The following is a 23,857-nucleotide window of genomic DNA, read 5'->3' as shown; positions in this document are numbered from 1 at the left end:
TATTTTATGTACTTTTTTTCTGCCCCTTGTAAAGAGACAGTGAGATGCAGCCAACACAATGACCATACATACATCCCGAATCAACACAGAGGGAGGGGTCTATAAATACTTTTCCTGCTGTTCAGACCTCACACAAGTACTAGTGCATATACAAGCTTCCTCCAGCACTTCCTCTAAACACATTCACCACTAGTGATACAGATCACTTCCTGAAACTCCCTTTTGGGTATTAGGCGCTGCAGCTTCATGTGTTTAAACTGTGCAGCACTGTTACACTTGTTTCCACACACTGGCAGTGAAAGGGTGAAAACAGGACTGTGTGTCTGCTGAAGAGGCTGCTCTGACAAGACTTGTCTTTTGTCGTGTGACGCCTAACAAGGTTGTCTGCAGGGTCGAGCACAGTTTTCACACCTCTTGGTACTGCAAACAGTAAGTACCCTGCTCTTTTTCAATTCTTAGGCTTTTTTATAAACAGTCGCATCTTATCGCTTTCATCACATTGCATTCTTTCTAGTTCAGATGACCGACTTTATATGGTAGTATCTGTTCACAGGAGTACCGTTGTTTTATGTGGCCTCAGTTATCATTACAGTTAAAATATGCAAATGTTTGGGGAGTGAGAGATAATTTACTAGGTCTATGTTCATGTTTTCCACACTACCATGTATCTTGACATATTGGAGACTAACATAATAAGTTGTGACGAGCATCAGAAAGTTTTCACTATTCAGTCGCAACCCTTTATTTGTGCTTGCCTGGTCTACTCTGCCTTTGTTTCTGTAGGTGTGTTCTTGCACTCATGTTTCTGCACATAGTTCAAAGACGAGCCATGTCGTGTACTCTAGAGACTATAAATATCCCACAGGTATGAGTGTGTGTGGTATGTGAGTGTCTCTCTCAGTGTGACCTCTTAGAAAAAAATAAAAAAGTTGTGAAGATAATAAAAAAAGGAAAGACTAAAAATAGGATTATGGGACAGCACCAATGTTTATGACATGACAGGAGAACTCACTGTCTTTCATCTGACTATTTAGAGTTTCCCCTTCCGGTGTGCTGCCATGTGTAAAGGGGTTACAGATGATATGGACACTGATTACATTATTTGATTTTTTTTTCAACAGAAATAAAAACCCATTTAGTTAATTTTTATCTATCAGCATCCGCATTCATCAAATAAAAAATAAAAGTAAAAAACTAAACATGTAATCAGTACTAAGTTGGACGAAGAATGCCACAATTATAAAAATCTGCTATCTATCTATCTATCTGCTCTGCAACCATCTGCAGCGTAACAGAGTCGATCACAGAGTCGAGTCGATCACAGAGTCGAGTCGATCACAGAGTAGCAGAGTGAGACGTCTGTCCTCCCTCCTGCTCTCCGCTGTTAACACACGTAGCTGTTAGTGAGCAGCTGCTCTCGTGTCTGCCGGGTTTTGGTACTTATTCTCAGCAGGTTTGCAGTCAGGTTGTTTCTTTAGCTGCAGCTTTGCCAGCACACAAACACTCTCTTTCGACCACACACGCTCACTAAACATTCCTTAAAAGGAGCTACGCTAATTGTATAACACATTTTTGTTCAGTTCTTAAAATACCGAGCTTGCAACAAACTGGCAGTCATCCTGTTGTTTATAACTGAAAAAACTTGTATAAAGCCTTTTTCTGATGAAATCTGATAAACTGCCTCGGGTGATGTCACTTGTTTGTGACCTTTTGTTGCAAGAAGATGACTCGTCTGCCTTTCTGCCTGAGGCCTTTGTGGTTTTGCAAGATAAGCAGAAACTCGTCATCTTCCTTGTGGAGAATAATAGGCCTTCTGCATGCCTAAACAGATTGAGTTATTCAATGGAGTAAATGAGTTACTGCCACCTATTAAAGGTCTATGAAGGTCCTAAACTAAACTGCCTGAAGTGTGATTGTGTCCTTGGAGTACAATTAATTATTTTTTTATTAAATGTCTTCCTGTATCTTCGTGGTAATAAAACACTGAATGAGGAAGACTGATCTTGAGTTGATTGCAGTTGCTTTTGTTTAGACCGACTCTGCAGAGCAACAAAAGCACTTAAGTCAAGCAGATAATAACCATCTACCCGGTAAGAAGCACAATCCAACCACAGACACGGAGCATCCAGTCATGTTTATAAACAATTTACATTTTGTTCCCAAAAACAGCTGCTATGAGAAAAAAATCCAGTATTTCTGTGGTCTCAATGGCTAAAACTTGCATGTCCGTGAGCACTTTCAAGTTTCTCCCATCACAATCAATAGAAGATGTTGAATAAATGAATGAAGATTTCTTGTATAAGTTTAATCAGAAATCATGCTTTAAGTACAGCACAGTATCCTTATCTGATGCCACTTCCTGCTGTGAAACAAATGGCTATATGCATAACATCAGATTGTTTACTCAGTCATTATGTAGGTTACCATATAAGTAGTGTTATATAATGACATTCCTTTATCTGAGTCAGACTTTCTGTGCAGGCATTTCCTCAGAGATGCAACGAGCCCAGGCACGCTTTTAAAAAGAAAAGGCCACTAAAGCAGTGGCTGGAGATTGGCTGAGTAACTTTCTGTAGATACTGATTTGAATGATTGCTGTGACTGAAACTAATTCAAAGTATCTCTACTGCTACTGTAATACTGTCATTAAAACTAGTCTAAAGTATCTCTACTGCTACTGTAATACTATCATTAAAACTAGTCTAAAGTATCTCTACTGCTTGTGTCTGTGTCAGAGAATATTCATGTTTATCTGTTGCATGCTGAATAATACTGTAGGAAGATCTTAAACCTGATGTAGTGACCTGAGCTGACTGACACGTCATTTCAATGCAGAGCCTCGTAACATTCAAAAGAGCAATGTTGCAATGTTTGTGCTGTGTGTACATCGGCCTTCAACTAGCAAAAACAGGAAATTCCAAAACCAACATGGCAGCCAATGTGAAACTCTTTCAACCCACTGCCAGTCTGGGTCCTTTCATCTTTCTGCACCATTAAGTCCTCCATCAGTCAGTCTTAGACCATGTCCACATCACCCCAAGACCTGAGAGGTGCTCTAAATGCCATGTAAGAAATGGGACACTGCTTTGTGAAATTAAGCGTTACGTGGGTAGATACATTTCTGAAATGACACGTGTAAGTCAACAAAACTGAGCATTTGTTGATTACTTCCTGCATATAATCATCAAAGCTTAACAAACAAACATAACCACATCTTCATAATAGAATAAAGAACAAGAGCTTCCTGCTATAAACCGGTTATCTCTTGGTTGACTCCTCCAATCTTTTTAACCAGTTCAGACTTTTCCTGATATTCCACTTTGAGAATGCTACGAATTGTTGGTGAAACTACTGAAGAAAATTCTGCAAGATTTAGAGGTGTTTTTTTTCCATTCACCCAACTCGTTAGGCAGCCCATCAATCCCTTATATTACATATCAACTGCCTGCAAACAATTGCTCTTTTTACTCCATTAAAGGAGATTAAAATAAAGAGCACTCTGCAGCACAGCTAATAAATCTGTGATATCTTCTTCTATTGCAGACTCTCCAGCTCTGCAGTCACTCACATGTTTTTCTTTGAATCTATTAACCCTCCTGTTGTCCTCGAGTCAAGCAAGGAAGGATGGAAGGGAGGAAGAAAGAAGGAAATGAGGGAGGAAGAAGGAAGGAAGGATGGAAGGGAGGAAGAAGGAAGGAAGGATGGAAGGGAGGAAGAAGGGAGGAAAGAAGGATGGAAGGGAGGAAGGAAGGGGGGAAGGAAGGGGGGAGGAAAGGAAGGAAGGACAGAAGGAAGGAAGGAAAAGAAGGAAGGAAAGAAGGACAGAAGGAAGGAAGAGAAGGAAGGAAAGAAGGAATGAAGGAAAGAAGGAAGGAGGGAAGGAAAGGAAAGAAGGACATAAGGAAGGAATGAAGGAAAGAAGGAAGGAGGGAAGGAAAGAAGGACAGAAGGAAGGGAGGAAGGAAAGGAAAGAAGGACAGAAGGAAGGAAGGAAAGAACAGTCACAACAGACGGGGTCAATTTGACCTGGGAGGACGACACAAAGGTTAAAGTGACATCTTGAGTACAGCTCTATATTGATAATCGTTCAAACCATTTTATAAGCAAAGATCTTAAAATTCAGCTTCTCCAACATGAGGATTTGCTGTTTTAGTCTCATATCTTTTTTAAAGTATTAGTTCAAAATAACATTAACAAGGATTTTGCATTTTTCACTACTTTCAGATGTTTTAAAGAGCAAACATTTAATCGCTTCATTGAGAAAATGGTTGGCAGATTAATTGATCATGAAAATTATTAGTTACAGCCCTAATCTTTAGTCTTACAAACTTGATTTTTTCCTTGAAAGACATAAAAAGATTTGGCCAAGAATTTTTGGCTTAAAAAAAAAGATAAATAACTTGGTAACATGAACACTTTCTGAATTTGTGAAAATACTCAGTATTCAGTATTTAAAAAATGCCCTTCTGTTTATGATTTTGATTCACTGAGAACAGCATGTGTGTGTGTGTGTGTGTGTGTGTGTGTGTGTGTGTGTATGTGTGTACGTGTGTGTCGTGAGGAGACCTGTTGTGCATGTCGATCATTACAAACACATGTTGCGTGGGGAAGCACTCTAAAAAAAAAAAAAGCTCAGAATAATACCAGTTAAGTTAGGATTTGGGGAATTTAACGCTGCTGCAACACCAAACATTTCTCTCTTCCCACCTGCAAAGCATAAATATCTGTTATTTTAAGAATGCTTTGCGGCATCCTGTTTCTCACAACCTCATAAACAAACAAACAAAAAAAACATGACCTGAATAAAAAGATGAGGATGTAGATCTCTGTTCCTAATAGCCATAATATATCTTTTCCTATAGATGATTACTATTGCTACTATTATTACTGTTATTATTATTCATAGTACATTATTATTACTGTTACTGTACTGTGGATAATAATGGTATGATATGGAGGTACTCAGTGGTGTGCACAGACTTCTTGATGGGTAGGGGCGAAAAGAAAAAAAGGGCACATACAGCACGTTCTCGCCACTGAAGAGGGCACTTTAATGCGTGTTCTTGCCACCCAAGAGGGCAGTTTAGTGTGTTTTGCCAACCAGGAGGACAGCTTAGCACACATTTTGGCTCTCAAGAGAGCACCTTAGCACGCGTTTTGGCTCCTGAGAGGGCACCTTAGCACATGTTCTGGCTCCCGAGAGAGCACCTTAGCATGCGTTCTGGCTTCCAGGAGGGCACCTTAGCACGCGTGCTAAAGTGCTCCCAAGAGGGCACTTTAGCACGCGTTTTTCAATAATTGGGCCGGGGGGGGGGGGGGGGGGGGGTACCACCAGTGCACACCACTGGTGGTACTGTATTTTTTATATAGTGACATTTTATATTATATCATGTTGTATACATTAAGATTGATAACATTACTTAGTATTACTACTGTTATTACTCTACATTACATTATATGCTTTGTGGTTTTTAGTTGGTGTGGGTACTGTGGGTTGACAGGAATGATGTGTGGGTTGGTTGGTAATATGAGAGCCTTGTGCATGATGTATGTGATTGTGATTGTGTTGTTGTGTTGCAATATATGTTTTATGTTGGACCCCCTTGAAAACGAGATGGTTCATCTCAAGGGGCTATCCATTAATTAAAATTTGAATAAACTGAAATATGAAGTTTGGGGTTCTGAATACAACACTCATTATTCCAGCTAAGAGAGTGTTTAACAACCACGCGGCCTTGAACACAACATCAAAACCTCTAACATTTTTAAACGTTAGCAAAACAATGAGGTTCTCAAAATATGTTCATATCTGCACTATTTCATCAGAGTGGTGACAGAAACCTTCTATGATTAACTATACAAGGTTAATCCTCAAGTGGAGCAGGACTTTGGTTCGACAGAGCACTTCATAACTTTGGGAGGGGTCACATATTTACTCACTTAACTTCAACCATGTGGACTCAACGATAATTCATCTAATCTTTGTTTCTTCCAGGTAAACACCGATCAAAATGAAGAGAAGGGACACACCTCTTTTTAAGCAGCAGTCTACACCTTGCCTTGGCAAAGGTGAGTAGAATATTCCAATGCCGTATGAATATAATATGCAAAGGTGGATCAACATTATAGTCTCGCTGAGGAAACACCTTTAATCCTGATGTATAACATTGAAGTTATTGTGCCACAGCTCAACAGGCACCTGTCAAGTGTATGGATAGATAAATCATCAGCTCCATTTACCATTTAACATTGTTGTTCCACTGGTTTAGTACACTATAACATAACATCTGCTGCTGACGTGTCATAAGGAACTAGCAGGTTTTGAATATGTACCTTGGTCAGACCAGAAAATACTCAGAAATAGATGTCATTCAGACAAAAAGAGGAAGAGTAGAAGTATTGACTAACATTTTGCTTTCACTAGTTAAGTTTAACTGGCAGTGACAAGTTAAAGTTGCAGTTTGCAGGGAACACATTTAATATCTTAAGGTACAAAACTGTAAAGCATGTTGATTTCTTCTACACTTACAGTATTGCACAAAATCTATGATGATAATGAAAGATCAGTGCATAGAATATAAAGAATGCAACTAGTATTGTATTGAATGAGGACCATGACTCAAAGTAGCAGCAGCAGTCAAATGCTGTTAAAATACACAACAGGGTGGTTGATTTGCTTCATTCACCAGCCAATAAAACAATGGTAATCTATTGAGTGGCTGGTAAACATTCACTAGCTATTTGGCCCAGTGGGAAGTGAGAGGTGGGGGTGGGGTGGGGGGGCAGATGAGGACTCACACAGGTGGAAAATATCTATATTGATCCAAGTCCTTAAAGGCAGTGATACAAGTGCAACAGACCTGTAACAAAAGGCTGTTAAGAGCATATACCCATTAGCTTTGTGAGCAGATGACAACACCACCTGCACAAACCGGTTCAACTAGTTTTCTCAAGGATTTCAGCATGAAGTGATGAAACAGCCAATTTTCTTCCCTTTTCTCAGTGACAAGACAGTCTCTGCTAAAGGGAGGGCACAAAACACCCTTCTCTTTCTTTGTGAACATACATGACATATTTAGACTTTCCCTTCCATCCCTCTGCACTACAGTCAGTAATACTTTCCCTTTCCACAGGCATAAATGAACCCCATAAGTAACTCATTTAAACATATACTGTACTTGGCTTCTTAATCTCTTTCTCTATTAAAAGGATTTGAATTTCTTATTGAAGTAATGACTCTACTGCAGAAAGCTGACTGTAAGCCACATAAACACATCCACTGAACCTTGTTTGAGAACATGTTTGCTTAACCATGAGGGACGTTGGTGTATTTTGAGAATAATCTTAAAAGAGAATGATTGTTTGCTTTTGGTTCATAATGGAAAAAATTACAAGTCCAAACTAAGGCAGTAAAAAACCAACAGTTTACATTCAGTGAGTGACTCTGAATGCACCAGAGGTTGAAACTAAACTTAACTCGACGTCATCTGGGGGAAATTAAAATATTTGTTTTAATGCCCTTTCCCAAGACTTTAATATTATCTACAGTAAGAGAAACACAGTGTGTAATATAAGTCCCTCATTTTTACCATATTTCACTGGTAGCTGCTCACATGTAAGCAGCCAGTTGTGACATACCAGCATGGATTAGCAGCTCTTGTGCCATCACACTCTCAGCACCCTAAAATAGAGGCAGAAAGAGACACTCTAGACAGCAGCAACCAGCAGCTGCATTATACATACAGACACCACACACATAAACAGAGGAGCAGGAGCCTGAAGAGCGCAGTCGGGAGTGAAAACCCGGAGAGACGCATCACAGATTGCGACAAAGATACGACACACACACACACGCACACACACATACGCACCCACTAGACCAGAAGACAGTCTTGACAGTGTGAATAGGTTTCAGCAACACTTAAAAGTGTCAACATCCACCTGAAAATAGAGGAAGCAAAGTTAAGTGCTATAGGGAGTCTAGAAGAGACAGAAGCAGACACATGAAAGCTGAAATACTTGACTCACCAGGCAGAGACTGAGACAGCCAAACATGGCCCAAATCACAGGAGAAGGTAAGAGACAGTCAGAGTTTCCTCTACTGAGCGTGAATCTGACATGCAATGTGATGGAAATGATCATTTATTATGAAGTTCATTCATTGTCTACAGTGTGAGGCACTAAGTTGGTGACATTTGACCATAAGACCAAAGGAAACCATGCTTTTACTGTTGTTGACCCAATGCTGTGGAAAAAAACTCCCCCTCAGTATCAAGTCAGCTGAGTCGGTGCCTCATTTTAAAAAGCTTTGTTTTATAATACTGTATAATTGCTGCTACCTGTTGTTTTATTTATTTATTAATGTTTCATCTATTTATGCTTGATTTATGATTGATGTTATTCTCTTAATATTGCAATGTGTGAAGCACCTTGTAACTTCAGTTTTTAAAGGTGCAATAGAAATAAAGTTTATCATGATTATTATTATTATTATTATTATTATTATTATTATTATTTGATGGAAATTCACTTTTTGATACCAAGATAAGTTTTGACATATGTAGACCAGTTTGTTACCAAAAATGACTGAAAATAGGAGTGAAATATATCAATAAAAGTGATTATAGTGATGTCACTATGACATTTTGATGATGTTGAACTTATTAACTGTATTTGACATGTTAACTACCATACGACTATATAATTGATATTTTATTGCATATGTTAAAAAGAACCCTCCAAGCATGCCTAAACTATTTTGCGTAGCTCATGTTTCTATAGCCGCCAGGACGGTGGGGGGTGGAGGGGAGGGGGTGGCAGAGAAGATGTAGGTCAAGGTCACCGAAGCCTGCTCAGCTGTTGCAGTCGAGAGAGCGTGCAGTGCACGTGTGCGGAAAGCTTCCGAAACAGGCAGAGAGCTGCGTCAGTGTGAGGGCAAATGCTAACGGTGGCATCTGTGAAGGCCGCCAGACGTCCTCAGATAGATACGGTTGCTTGTAAGCACTCAGTCTGATGATGAGTCGGCAGCCGAGCAGCTTGTTATTCGATACGGCAGTACAGAAGATCCTGTTCTGTGCTTGTTGTTTCAAATACCGACACATTGACTGATTTGAGAACTGACCGAGTGACCTAGACTGGCTGCAGCATTAATATTAGTAACAGTGCTAACACGGTTATTAGAATAGCCACACATCTCCACCACTCATGGGATGTTGGATAGCAACAGTAGTTTCACACCAGAGGGATTAAACCAGTGGGCAAAACTATTTCAAAAACAACTCTGCTGTTCGTCATCAAGTCAAGTCAAAATATACATTTCAGGGTCTCGAGTTTAAAAATAGCATCGCAGTTCATGCCATGGGTTTGAAATATGTTTTTCTTCCCATCGAAAGGTCTTGAGAACTAAAATAATGGCATGCTAGATACGAGTTGTAATGACATAAAGGGGTCAGACGTCCCCATTCCAACTGCAGCAATAGCTGGGAATCATAATCATCCAAAAACATATCTGTGGAGTCTTAGAGAAAATGGACTTATTTTAACTTTAATGAATATATTCTTTGTTGCTCTACTTACAGTTTCAGCTAAGATGGGTTTTTTTGTGATCAAATTTTTTTTATCTTGTTTTAAGGAAAGGTATAAACATACAAACTGCAGAAGAGAAGAAAGAAAGAGAGAGAGAGAAAAAAGAAATTAAAATAGAAATAAAAATAAAAAAAATTAAATAAATAAAAGTAAATAAATACATAAATAATTATAAAATAAATAAATAAAATGAAATAGAATTTAAAATAAATAATTTAATTAATTAATTAATTAAATATGTATATAAAATAAATAATTATAGCAAAAGTCACAGCCCCAAATAGTTTCAGCTAAGATGTTATGTTGTAAATTATATTATAGAGAGATATCATTTTGAAAAATAAATGCAGCAACTATTAAAAAACTATTACAATTCATCATCACCTGGCAATCAGAGCCTCAAACATGATCTCCCCTGAAAAGTTGTTAAAGTAAAGTACAAACTCAAATTATATAGTAGCAACGTTACATGTTGATGTGATGTCACTGGAGATAAAACAACTATATTTAACTAATGTTTTCACCAAACTGAACACCAGAACGCACAAACAACACAGTTCATGTTACGGTGTTTTCCCAGAGATGTGTGGTCCAGGAAAGGGTAATCCTTAGCCCGCGTCTGCCCCCCGAGGGGTTGAGAGGTCACATCACCAGTCTAAAACACATCATGGTGATAAACTGTGTTTACTGTAACTTGCCCGACACGTTGGCAGAACACATGGCCAGCACTGAAACACGAGCCGGCTGCCCAAGACATGTTTACTGGTTTGAGTTAAGAGAAGGAGCTCATCCCTCACCTAAATCTCCCTCCGCTTTAAACTTGTGGTCGCTCTAGGTCTCATGTTTATCTCGCTGGTATTTGTATTTGCTGTCACTAAGATAATGTTTTTGTTGTTTAAAATGCTGCCATATTTATCATATTCCTGAGACATGTTAGAAAGTTCCTCAGATGATAAATCAGTGTTATAATGTCAACACTGGTGTCTCACTATCTCACTACTCACTACCTTCCAGGAAAGAAGGACAGCTGACAGTTATGAGACATTAACTTTTCAGTAATCGCAATACTACCATAATATCACAATGCTACAAGCTTCTTTTATTTGATATTGATTTTGTTTTTTTTTAACTTATTTTTTTTATTGATTTTAAGATTAATACACAGAAACAAGGTATAAGCTTTCCCTTCACAAACATCTAAACACCCAAAAAAAAAAAAAAAAAAAAAAAAAATCATACCAATAACCAAGAATAAATGAGAAAAAAGGGAAAAAAATAAATAAATAAATAAAATAAATAATAATAAAATAAAATTAATAATAATAATAATAATAATAATAATAATAAATTTAAATTAAATTAAATGAATAATAATAACAATAATAATAATAAAATAAGTAAATAAATAAATCAATAAATCAATTTTTTTTTAAGAAAAAGTGGGTAAACAACAAAAACATTTTATTTGATATTGTAATGTAACTTGTTTTTCTAGTTATCAATGAATATCAAGCTATGGTTACAGAACGAGGATGAAAATAAACCATTTCACCACAGAAAAAATTACACAGGAAACAAAAAAACCCCAAAATGAAGCATTTACTGTAGCCATCACCTCAAACCAACTTAAAACTGATCCTTGCAACTTATGAATAAATATGAGCCCAAGTGAAAATGCAGACTTCTTTGGCTATATAAAAAAAGAAGCACACACTTGTACTCATTTTATTGTATTTTTTAAACTCCCTTAGAGATGCCGCGTCTTTTCCCAAAAATATCGATGGCTGAGGTGGACGAGAAGGTGCGGCTGCTAGCAGAGAAGGTTTACGCCACCGCCCTGAAAGAGGAAGACAACAAGGATGCTCTGGCTATGTTCTGCATGCCTGAGGACTGTCCCATCGGCCTGCTCGAGGACAGGGAGCGGGCGCTGAAGAAGGAGCTGGCTGAGCAGCAGTCTGAGGAGACCACTAAACGGTATCGTACTAAGATTCCTGTTAAAATGTCGGTTGCAGTTTTAGTTTTTAAGTGTGAGTGAGTAATGCTTGTCCTCTCTCCTCTGCTGTGTGTCAACTAGGAAGAAGACTTTCAGGTTGAAGCGTTCCCAGTCGGTGTCTTTGCAGATACCCACCTGTACTGACAGCCTGCCTGTGCATTCCCCGCTGTTTAGTCCGACCGCAGCTGAACCGTCACTACCTGATGACTCTTTTCTAGAGTATCAGAGAGTCACCATCAGTGGAGACTACTGTGCAGGGGTAAAAGAGGATTTAATACTCTCCCTCGCATATCCACGTAACACACACTTTATCTTGTGGCTGCCTCACATACCTCCCCATGATAAAAACTGGTGCTATCATTAAAGCTGACTGTACACAAACAGCTTCCAACAATCTGACACGAGGGAGCAAATCTTAGAGGCTGCTTGTGTTTCATTGAGGTTTTAACAGCCACCCCCCCCCCCCCCCCCCCCCCTTTAATAACAAAAGGGACAAAAGGAGGAGAAGAGGGCCTTGTTGTTGCATTAATCTAAGCAGTTTATCCCGGCCAATTTAGGACAATATTCAAATAAAAAGTTAACTCCTTTAACCCTCATCATATCATCCCGGGTCAAATTGACCCTTTCTTCCTTCTTTCTGTCCTTCCTTCTCCCTCACTCCTTCTTTCCTTCCCGCCTTCCTTCCTCCCTCCTTTCCTTCCTTCCTTTCTTCCTTCCTTCATTCCTTCCTTCATTCCCTCCTCCTTTCCTTCCTTCCTTCCCCCTTTCTTTCCTTCCTTCCTCCTTTCTTTCCTTCCTTCTTCCCTCCTTTCCTTCCTTCTTCTTTCCTTCCTTCCTTCCTTCTTTCTTCCTTCCTTCTTCCTTCCTCCCTCCTTTCTTTCCTTCTTCCTCCCTTCCTTCCTTAACTCTAGGACAACAGGAGGGTTAAAGCTTTTCACCCAGGGACAGAAATGAATGTCAGTGTAATACCTGCTTAGACTTGCATTTGCATATGTGTTTAAATAAAATCTGCTGTTAAGAACTGACGATGGTAACTATGTCCACCCACACTAAGCTAACCATTCATTTAGCTGCATCCCACAGTCACTATTAATTACAAAAGAGGCATTTTATTTTTTTTAGATACTTTCTCAATGAAGAAAACTACAAAATCAAAAAGACTTAAATAATTTTGTGTTAAAATCTTTTCATGACATTTCCAGATTACTGTTGAGGATTATGAGCAGGCAGCCCATAGTCTCCTGAAAGCTCTGTTCATCAGAGAGAAGTACTCCAAGCTGGCCTACCACCGCTTCCCCAGGACAACCGCCCGCTTCCTCCGCAACGCTGAAAATGATAAGTGGAGAGAGGAGGATGAGGTCTTGCCAGGTAGGACCATTCAGACTACAACCTTTCCTCATTGGAAAAACTCTGCAGGTTTATAATCCTTGTCATTAAGTATGTTTCATACTGTAATTGTTTTTTGTAGCCTATACACTTTACAGTTAGGGGCACATTTATCTGATTCTCCAGCTCAACTAATCAAACCTGATTCATACTTGCCACGTCTGCATGTCTGTGAGACTCTAAAAGATATCATATGTGGAAGCCAACTGTGCATGAGAAAGAAAAACAAAAACAGAGGCTGTGCAAGGTGAAACTGTACGTCACTACCTACGTATTATAGAAACAAAACTCAGCTAAACACAGCATTTGTTGTCTCCAAGCAAGGACACAGCTGTTCATGTCCGTATTACAGTCTGAAAAAAACCTTTATTACTAAGTTACTTCAAGGAACGTTTGATTTATGGACAAAAGTGGTACCCTTTCCCAGAATGAAGACTGACAAGCGCCACCGCCTCCTGTTATAAAGACCTTGATCTGGCAAGCATGTGTATTTGTTTTGGACGTGAGTGAGGTGTTTGCAGGACTCATAGCGATGATGTAATGTTTCTCTTTGTGGGAGAGGTGCCATGAAACAATCACAAACTAATGTTTAATTTATTAGATTCATTCTTTTGTTCTTGCCAGTGCCGCTCCCTCTCCCTCTCTCCATTTCCTCTCAAGCTCACCTGACCATCACCTCTCCTTCCTGTCTTTCTATAATCAGTCAGGAACCTGTCGATAAGTCAAATATTACTGTTAACGTTATCAAGCTGAGAGAAATGTCCTCCCCTTGTCCTAGTAATGTATTTGTACTCCCTCATGCTATTATGTGTGCCGTAAATCATTTGAGTCTGATTTCACTGGGACTCTGACCCGGTGCAAAGCCAATGGTCTTGCTAATAGTCTAATTTCTTTATGTAGATCATATAAAGGCATCAGTATTAAATTGAGTTTGATAATCAGTTAAAATTTCCTTGCAGTAACTTTAAGTAAGGAACAAAAAAATAAAAGGACTAGTTGAATCTGTGTCAAGTGAAGGCAAAAACATTTCCTTTCTTTGTCAGACACACGGCTGGCTGTGGTCAACTCAGACAGAGCAAGTGACTGATAAAACACCTGTTATATACCACAGCGAGATATTAACAAAAATAAAACCACTGAAACAAGTACTGTTATTTCAAATGTGTTGTTAGACATTGCTTTGTTCAACAGCTCAACAGGCAGTTAGAAAAGAGGAACGCAATAAATAAAAAGTGAAAAAGGACTGTGTGGTAAATTAACCATAGTGTACACAGGTGAACTGAATAGAAAGTCTACTGTGGGTCAACAGTAAAATAACAGTACTTTAATTAGAGCACTGTTTACATTGTTGACATTAGATAACTAATGGGTGTGGGCTGCAGGTGCAACATAGAGCATTATGTCTACACACAACCACAACCATCAGTGATGCTGACGGCGGCCAGAAGAGAAACAAAAGACGCGCTCAGCCTCGAGTCAAGTTGCGCTTTAAATATTTATGATTGTCGTGATGCTGTTTTTGTCCATATAACTCTAATAACTATTTAACCATTCTATCATCTAAATGGCTGAGAAGCAAAATGAACCGCAGTAAACAACACGAAACATGTTCGCTCCTAGTAAAGTCACAGTAAAGTCAGTTCAGAGATAGTTCATTTTGATTCTTACTTAAAAGTTTCCTTCAACACCTGATTGAAAGTACTGACTGTACATGAGGAGTTCTGTTAGAATCACTAAATGGCTGTTTTGCTAATGTTTTTTGTGTCCATGTGGTTCAATTGTATTTTGAATGAGATAATTATGTGTTATGTACATTTAAATACACTGTGGGCACATATAACATTTGATATTTATTCTCTTGTGGTTACACTATTTGACATTTTCAGTAGCATTCAGTTTAAAAAACCTTTAGTTTAAAAAAATGGTGCAAATGTCCTTTCAAAACAACATAAAACCAACAAAAATACGAAATGTACATTTTAACAAACCTGATGTTGCTTTTAAGACAATTTTTTGCCAACCCTTATTAGTCACTAACCCTAAAGTTACTCCCATCATCTGTAGACGTCTGGCCTGTCCCTCATGAGGGGGAGGACCCATACACCATGGAGGGTATTCCCGAGGACCTGAACTACGAGTTGAAGATGAAGGACGGCATAGTCCACGTTTACGACAATGAAGAGGCCCTGAAACAAGATCAGCCCCACAGCCTCCCTTATCCAGACCTAGAGACCTTTGCCATAGACCTGAGTCACGTCCTCGCCATGATAGCTGACGGCCCGACGTAAGGAACGCGAAATGTTCTAATGGAAAAAAACTGGTAGTGAAAATGAAATATTCTTCTGATGATCTTTTGTTGTGTTGCTTCACAGGAAAACCTACTGTCACAGGAGGTTGAATTTCTTGGCCTCTAAATTCTACCTTCACGAAATGATGAATGAAATGGCGGAGCTAAAGGAGCTGAAATGCGTTCCTCACAGAGACTTCTACAACGTCAGAAAGGTCGGTCGTGGTTTGTGTCATCCGGCCGAGCTCTCGGGCTGAAGTTATTTAAAAGTGTCATCGGTTTATGGATGTACAGTACTGCATCTTCTCCAATAAAGTTATCCACATATGACACATGCTTTGCTTTGTGTCAAAACAATAGGTGGACACACATATACACGCTGCTGCTTGCATGAACCAGAAGCATCTGCTGAAATTTATTAAGACCACATACCAGACGGAGGAGGACCGTGTGGTGCTGGAGAAGGGCTGCCAGAAGGTTACGCTCAAGCAAGTCTTCAACAACCTCAACATGGACCCTTACGACCTCACAGTGGACTCGTTGGACGTGCACGCTGTAAGAACAAATTGTTTAACAAAAAAAAAAAAGTCTTTGATTAAGATTAAATCCACATTTTTCTGCCACACGGTTGATGGCTTACATCAGGTTTCACCGTTTATAATGCATCCAAAAAAACAACAAACAACATGACCATGACGCAAATCATATCAGGTAATCACATGATGATCGTGTGCTCGCATGGATTTGTCATCAACATCTAAAAGCACATTTCACCAACCTGTATTTGTTGACATAAGGATGCAATTATGGGTGCTCATGCATTTCATATGGTGTTACACAACAACTTCCATGCAAAGTCCTGTTAATGTGTAATCTGAAAATAATCAATACAGTCACTTTGTTGGAATGAGAATGCGATCATCAGTTCATAAGATTCACCCTCTCTCACGAATGGTTCTTCTAGGGAAGACAAACATTTCATCGGTTTGACAAGTTCAACTCCAAATACAACCCCGTGGGGGCCAGCGAGCTGCGGGAGATTTACTTGAAATCAGACAACTTCATCAAAGGAGAGTACTTCGCACGTATCATCAAGGTAATAAAATGCTAATATGATTTAAAAAGACACAGGTGTTTTCATTTACATGGTCTAATTGGACCTCTGCTCTGGCTGAAGCTGGACGGAAATTTCATAGGGGCACCAAAGTCCATGAACCCAATCAACCAAACGATGATGACGTTAACTTCTTTATCCCAATAAAACTAATTGGAGGGCCTGTGTGATGTCAAAGGAAGAGAGTCTGCATACTCTCAAAGTCCTTAGAGGAGATCTAATTAGGTTATTCTTCATTTGTTTAACCTAGTTAAAATTCATTTGACATTTTCAACACTAATTCTTAAGTGCAAAAGATTAAAAAAACAAAACATAAGATAATCCTTTATTAGTGCCAGCAGCAAAGTGGATAGCAAGAATAGAAAGAGCATCAATGACTAGAATAAAGAATAATAAATATGTAAGTAAATGGAGGAAATGAAAAAAATAGTAACTTTATATTGAGAGGAATAACATGACGTCAGAGGTAAAATTTGTCTTTCGATATGAAACTTGTAATAAAATTGTGGAGACGCATCAAAGATTTGAATAATAACAAGTGCGTGCTGCTGTATTATTAAATAATATTACTACAGTGCATCAAGTTTTCTTTTTTATATGAGTAATGTTTCTTGCACTTGCTCTGTTGGCCTTTAAACAGAATATAAAAGAATGAGTTGTTCAGTGAGCTAACGCCAACAATTCACTTCTGCCTCTGCTATCAATAAACATCACTGGCTTCCTGTGGTTTTGGCGTCTGTTTTCAGGAAGTGGCGACGGAACTGGAGGAAAGCAAGTACCAACACGCCGAACCACGTCTGTCTATTTACGGACGTTCTGCCAGCGAGTGGGAGGGACTCGCAACCTGGTTCATCCAACATAAAGTCCACTCACCCAACCTGAGATGGATGATCCAAGTTCCCAGAATATAGTAAGTACAGAGAGAGAAAGCAGAAGCCAACTGTGAGACAGTGGGAACATTCCTCACCATAAGACAAACACTGGGACCATTAAGACGAGACAAATGGACTGACTGTTTTATTGTTTCCTATTTTTAACACAGAGATGAAGATAAAGTATTTCTTAAGTGCTTTTTGATTTATTTAGGGAGCAAAAATTGTTCAATAAACCTGACATATCTGGTTTATTATTGTATTTTGTTAATCTTTTTTGGGGGGGGGCAGGGGGGATTTACTGAATTTTAATACTTTTATCCTACCTCTGGTGTTTGCTCAATACAGATTGGTGAAAGTTATGATAGTATTTCTTCACTTCCTGTTTTTATTGTATGTATGTAACATTACTACGTATGAAAAGTGCCAACAAAGTCTAATTGATTGAATTGAAAAACAGTAATAACCATATCTGTGACCAATTTTGCAATTTTCTTCACTCATATATGAAGAAATCCAACTTTGGCTCTAAAATACTAAACTTGACTGACTGAGTGATGGAGTTACACCATTGAGGCCAACCAATGGTGTAACTTTTGTCTGCCTAATGTTGCCACTTCCTGTAACCATCATTTCAAATTAAAAGCCCACTAGTGTTTCATGCACGGTCCGGCAATATACTAGGTTTTGACCGACTCTTATTCATGGATATCTATTAAGTTAGGCTACTCTGAATAAGACACGGCTGATAAAATGTTGCCACTTCCTGTAACCGTCATTTCAAGTTAAAAGCCCTCTAGTGTTTCATACTAGGTTTTGACCCACCCCTAATCATGGATATCTATTAAGTTAGGCTACTCTGAATAAAATGTGTTTTTGTGTTGTTTGCATGAGAAGATAAACTGATTTGAGTCGCTTTGTCTCGCAGTGACATTTTCAGGTTGAAGAAAATCATACCCAACTTCGCCAAGATGGTGGAGAACATCTTCCTCCCTCTGTTCGAGGCTACAGTCAATCCGCAAAAGCACAAAACTCTACACGTGTTCTTAAAATACGTAAGTACTTTAAAATAGCAGCAGCTGTATCGAACCAGAATACATAATACACATGGGGGTGAAAGGTCGTTCTTGATAGATCAGGGTGTTTACATTTAAAAAAAGACTCATTTAGCACCTTTTAAAAACATAAAATCATAAAAAGAGCAGCTTTAACCTTTACATACTGTTCATATTCTACACCCTCGCAGTATTTCTAAGAATTCCCTCATAAAAAATGTCTATACTAAATTTTGAACCACAAATCGGTTTAGAAAGCATTAATAGTCAATCTGACTGATCAATAAATGTGATTAAACCTTGATTAATGTTTCAGAGAGCAGAGAGAGTGTAAGTTTTGGTTTTACATCACTCATTTATGGAGAATAAAACAGCTACTATCACACAATATCATGTCCTATTTTACCTAAGACATGAACATATAACATAACAATAATGATTTAACTGTATTTTATTGAAACCAGAAAATTTAAAGAACTTTATGGAGCTGTGGGGTTTATTGTATAATCATTAGAGCTATCAGTCTTCACTTCTATATAATAAAAAAGAAATCCTCATAACTACTAATTCTGTATGGTGTCCTTGAGTGCCAAGAAAGGCGCCTTTAAATAAAATGTATTATTGTTATTATTATTATTACTATCTTATTCAAACTGTTAACTACTCATTTAACATAGAGACATGTCAATACAGGTCAAATTTGACCCAGAACAATATGTAAGGGTAAAAGGTAAAGTACTGATGCATTTATATATATGTGAAATGTGGGGTAGCTTATGTGCTGGTCTATTAAAAAACCCAAGTAGTGCTTGTGTACAAAGCTGTGTGTACAAAGTTATATTTAGTGACACATTTCAGCACTTTGGAAACAGAATGAGCAAATAAACAGTAAAGTCAAAATCAAACATCTTGTAGCACTAGTGAGTAGACATGCACGGTTATATAATAATATTTGTTTTGCAAACTGGGGCTGAGCTGATCTTTGTTGTTCTGCAGGTGACGGGATTTGACAGCGTGGATGATGAGTCCAAACACAGCAACCACATGTTCTCTTACAAAAGCCCCAAACCGGAGGAGTGGACCACAGATGAGAATCCTCCTTACACCTACTACCTGTTCTACATGTATGCCAACATCATGGTGCTCAACAACCTGCGCAAGTAAGTACTGCCAGAGGTTGCAACACTAATCCAATAAGACCTCAGAATCATGTTATTTGCTGAGTATGCTAATGCTGACATGAAAATACGCATGACTTTAGTAAGCAATCCGTCCTCAGTTTATTCTTGTTCAAGCAAACAAAGAGTGAAGAATGAAAGGGAGGGGGGGGGGGGGTCATAACAGGCCTTTCAAAAATGTAAACATGTTCAAACAGATTCCTTCAGGAAAACTCAGAGTTTCCCCCCCAAAAAAAAGGAAAGCAGAAATGCACCTCATGAAATACCACATATTTGACTTACTTGTGTCATTGTTTGTCCCTGCTCAGGGAGCGAGGACTCAACACTTTCCAGTTTCGTCCCCACTGCGGCGAGGCCGGCTCCATCACCCACCTGGTCTCCGCCTTCCTCACGGCAGACAACATCTCCCACGGTCTCAACCTCAAAAAGGTGAAGTGATATGATTTGATCAGCAAGTTTTTTCTTCAAAGTGCTAAAATGTGATGTTTCTTTTTCCAACATCAGAGCGATCATCATGTAATCACCATGGTTACGAACTGACATAGTGAGATAGTATGATGTAGCACTTTAGCTGAGAAACATGCATTGCTTTGGCATTTTAACACTGAATGCCGTCACTGAAAGTCTTTATTTAATTATCTCAAAATATCTTCATCTTGAAGTGCTTTTCATCTTCACACAGCAAAGGCCACATTTATTCTATTTGGAGCTTTGGAAATAATCACAATGAATATAAACATGCTTAAACATATTTAAATGAATATTTGATCACTTTCTACAGAAGCGTATTGCATTCACTTGAATAAAAAAAAAAAAGAATCCTGTTTTTCTGAGTAATTTTTTTTTTCTGTTTTCCAGAGTAATTTATTTTTATACTTGGTTTTTCGGGTTAATTTTTTTCTGATTTTCTGAGTAATTTTTTTCTTTTCTGTTTTTCGGGCTAATTTTTTTTCTGAGTTTAGAGGGCATTCAAAACATTGGACACATCAAGTTTTACTTTGACCTGGGTTTAAGACACAGGGAGATTGTCCTGTCTTTAAGTCATATAGATGGTATTACTATTAATACCATCTTACCTTAATTGACCCGGTACGGTAGAAAGTTGAAGACGGGGCAGCAGGAGTCACCATAGATGTTCTCGCGAGATTTCGAAGTATCTCGATAATTCAGAGAAAATAATTACCCCGAAAAACAGGAAAAATTACTCCAAGAAAGAGGGAAAAAAATAGGCAGAAAAACAGAAATAATTACTCAGAAAAAACGTTTTTTATTTTTTTTTATTCAAGTGAATGCAATACGCTTCTGTAACTTTCAGTGTGCTTTTTATGAAAAAATGTTCATATTATTCCTTTAAACTCAGGTCATATATCTCTTCTAGCTTCCCTTTACACTAATATATGCCATTACTCATATTATTACTTATATCTACATCATCTTCTCCTCCCCAGAGTCCAGTGTTGCAGTACCTGTACTACTTGGCCCAGGTCCCCATCGCTATGTCTCCGCTTAGCAACAACAGCCTGTTCCTGCAGTACTCCAAGAACCCCCTCAGAGAGTTTCTTCAGAAAGGCCTGTGTGTGTCGCTGTCCACCGACGACCCCATGCAGTTCCACTACACCAAGGTCAGAACCACAAGAACCAGGATTTAGAGCTGAAATGGGTTCATTAATCAACAAAAAGTCAAATCAGCAACTATTCTGATGATTTAATAATTTATCATTAAACATTTTCTGGTTGCATTTTCTCATATGTGGCAATTTGCTGGTTGTCTTTCTCATATGTGGCAGTGAATTGAATATTTGAAGGCTTTGGATTATTAGTCTGACAAAACAAGCACATTAAAAGACATCACTGTAGCCTCTAAGTGATTGTTAACGCACAGTTTTAACATTTAATATACTAATCGATTAAGCAAACAAGAACTTGGAGACAGAAGTTTTGAGGCCACTGAAAGTTTTAACCTTCGTGTAGTCCTCCCGGGTCAAATTGACCCCGTCTGTTTTGACTGTTCTTTCTTTCCTCTCTTCCTTCTTCCCTTCCCTCCTTCCTTCTTTCCTCTGTCCTTCTTTCCTTAATTCCTCCCTTCCTCTTTTCCTTTCTCCCTTCCTCCCTCCTACCTTCCTTCCTTCCTTCTTTCCTCTGTCCTTCCTTCCTTCCTATCCTTCTTCCCTTCCTTCCTCCCTCCTTCCTTTATATCCCTCCTTCCTTCCTCCCTCCTTTATTTCCCTCCTTCCTTCCTTGACTAGAGGACAACAGGAGGGTTAAAGTTGAATAAGCTGTTCCACTTGCTACTTTATATATTTTTTACAGTGTATTCCAGAGACATTTTCAAGTAGTCAGCACAATACACAGTGGTGTGAGAATAACCAGACCTCTATACCTAATATTACTTCTTTTACATAACAAATTAATCACACGTTTTGTTCAAACGTTTCAGGAAGCTCTGATGGAGGAGTACGCCATCGCAGCCCAGCTGTGGAAGCTGAGCACTTGTGATTTGTGTGAGATAGCCAGAAACAGCGTGCTGCAGAGCGGCCTCTCACATCAGGTAAAGCCAAACTCTTTTTTTGAAAACATTTAAAGCCTGCAAGACAAACACAACAACAAAAAACCCAACAAAAAACCCTCTATTGCTTCATCACACTTGATTTATGATATAAACTGGCAACATTTAGGGAGCAGCCCTTGACACACGCCCTAAAACTGTGCCGCTCAGTGAACCAGTCCGTGATTCACTATGGCAACCGTCCAGCTACTGGCAGCTGTTCTCACACTGTGGTAGGAGCCGACAATATGGGTGAACTCTTCCATGGTGGCATTAATAGTTCATTTTCTGTAATACATAAATAAAGAATTGAAAATCTGTTAAATAAAAATAAACAAATTGATTTTTTTTTTTTGGTTAATTGAGCCGGCCTGATTCATCACATTAATGCCAAAATCCAATATATCTATTTTCCATTTATATTGTCTCATAGGGGATATCATATTACTTTTGCAAGTGTCTTACTGTAAAGGAAAACTATTCGCTCTGGCATCAAGCTGACTAACTGATACCAATAATAGAAAGGTCAACCATTCCAACCCATTATAGCATCAGCCATGTCCCATATCGAGGTCACTGAAACACAACCTGATCTGGATATAAGGAAAGGAGTCTGCCACATATATAAACTGATATATATATATATATATATATATATATATGTACATATATATATATATATACATATATATATATGCCTACAAATGTGCAATATCTGTAACGTGTTTAACTCTGCCATCCGCAGGAGAAGAAACACTTCATCGGCCCCAATTACCTGCAAGACGGACCGGACGGCAACGACATTCGGCGGACAAACGTGGCACAGATCCGCATGTCCTACCGCCACGAGACGCTGTGCAACGAGCTCAGTTTTCTGGTGGATGCCATCAAAGCTGATGTTGACTCTACCATCCCCGAATGATTCACCACACTAGGAGGAACTGAGGAGAAAAAAGAAGTGATTGTTAGATGGCACATGTGTTTGTTTTTTTACATGATTTTGACCTACATCTGAAAAAGTGGGTCGTTACTATTAGATTTAATGCTGTACTGGCTGTCTTTGGCAATCACTGTGTGCCTCGTTTTATTTGAAATAGAGGTTAGATGTTTTCCATTGACAGGTGTGAAGTGTACTTGACGACTTATACATAAATAAGAGAGGATATAATAAACAACAAATCCTAATTTAGACACATTTAGAAGAAGAAAACTGTTTACACTGAAAAAAGCCTCTCTTATAGCTGTAAAGTCACCACTGCTTTGTATTTTCTTTGTTACATAACATCATATATGCATGTTTCAAATAACTTACAGGTCAGATGTGCCTTTTGTAAAGTCTGAATTAAGTCAATTGAATGAGAGCCAAAGCAAACATTCACAGAGACAGGTGCAAGCAAGTGTGTGACTTCCAACTAGTTTTCTGAGATCTAAAACCAGTTTTATAAACACATGTGGAAACGCCCAGATGTTAAACTACCTGATTAAAATGAATGTCTTTTTAAAAAAATGTTTGTTATTTCTTCATAGAGTTTTTTTCACATGTAAATAAAGACAACAGACCAGTCAAGGATGTTTCTTACTTACTTTGCTTTATGTAATGCTGTGCCATATAATACAAAATGACACTATAGTTCAATATAGTTTTTGAGCTAACAGTAACAGCTGACTTTATCACAGTGAACAAAGAGCCTGCAATCTTAAAAATCATGAATATGTCATTAAATAGATAAATAATTGACTTACCAGATATATCCAGACTTTAGGAGACCAACTTTGGAAATGTTTTGATAATCAAATATGAGATGAACTGATTAACTTTGACCTGCGAAGACGTGGGAAAAT

The 23,857-nt window shown here is 38.4% G+C and overlaps 1 protein-coding gene across 1 annotated transcript; it reads left to right on the top strand.

Annotated features, from left to right (window-relative positions):
* The first annotated feature begins 272 nt into the window (after positions 1-272).
* On the top strand, positions 273-23,577 carry ampd3b (adenosine monophosphate deaminase 3b). The gene is made up of 16 exons (XM_053319333.1): positions 273-429; positions 5,996-6,069; positions 11,337-11,559; positions 11,660-11,837; positions 12,781-12,946; positions 15,029-15,248; positions 15,337-15,466; positions 15,612-15,806; positions 16,216-16,347; positions 17,112-17,275; positions 18,166-18,292; positions 19,289-19,452; positions 19,779-19,899; positions 20,919-21,092; positions 21,908-22,018; positions 22,761-23,577. Exons 2-16 carry the CDS (start codon positions 6,012-6,014, stop codon positions 22,935-22,937), a joined length of 2,340 nt encoding a protein of 779 aa, XP_053175308.1. The 5' UTR covers positions 273-429; positions 5,996-6,011; the 3' UTR covers positions 22,938-23,577.
* Positions 23,578-23,857: the final 280 nt, after the last annotated feature.

The sequence above is a fragment of the Scomber japonicus genome, chromosome 5 (assembly GCF_027409825.1).
Source record: "Scomber japonicus isolate fScoJap1 chromosome 5, fScoJap1.pri, whole genome shotgun sequence".
In the NCBI taxonomy this organism is placed as follows: domain Eukaryota; kingdom Metazoa; phylum Chordata; class Actinopteri; order Scombriformes; family Scombridae; genus Scomber; species Scomber japonicus.
Note: the sequence above shows the minus strand (reverse complement) of the source record. Positions and strands in the feature narration are given on the sequence as shown.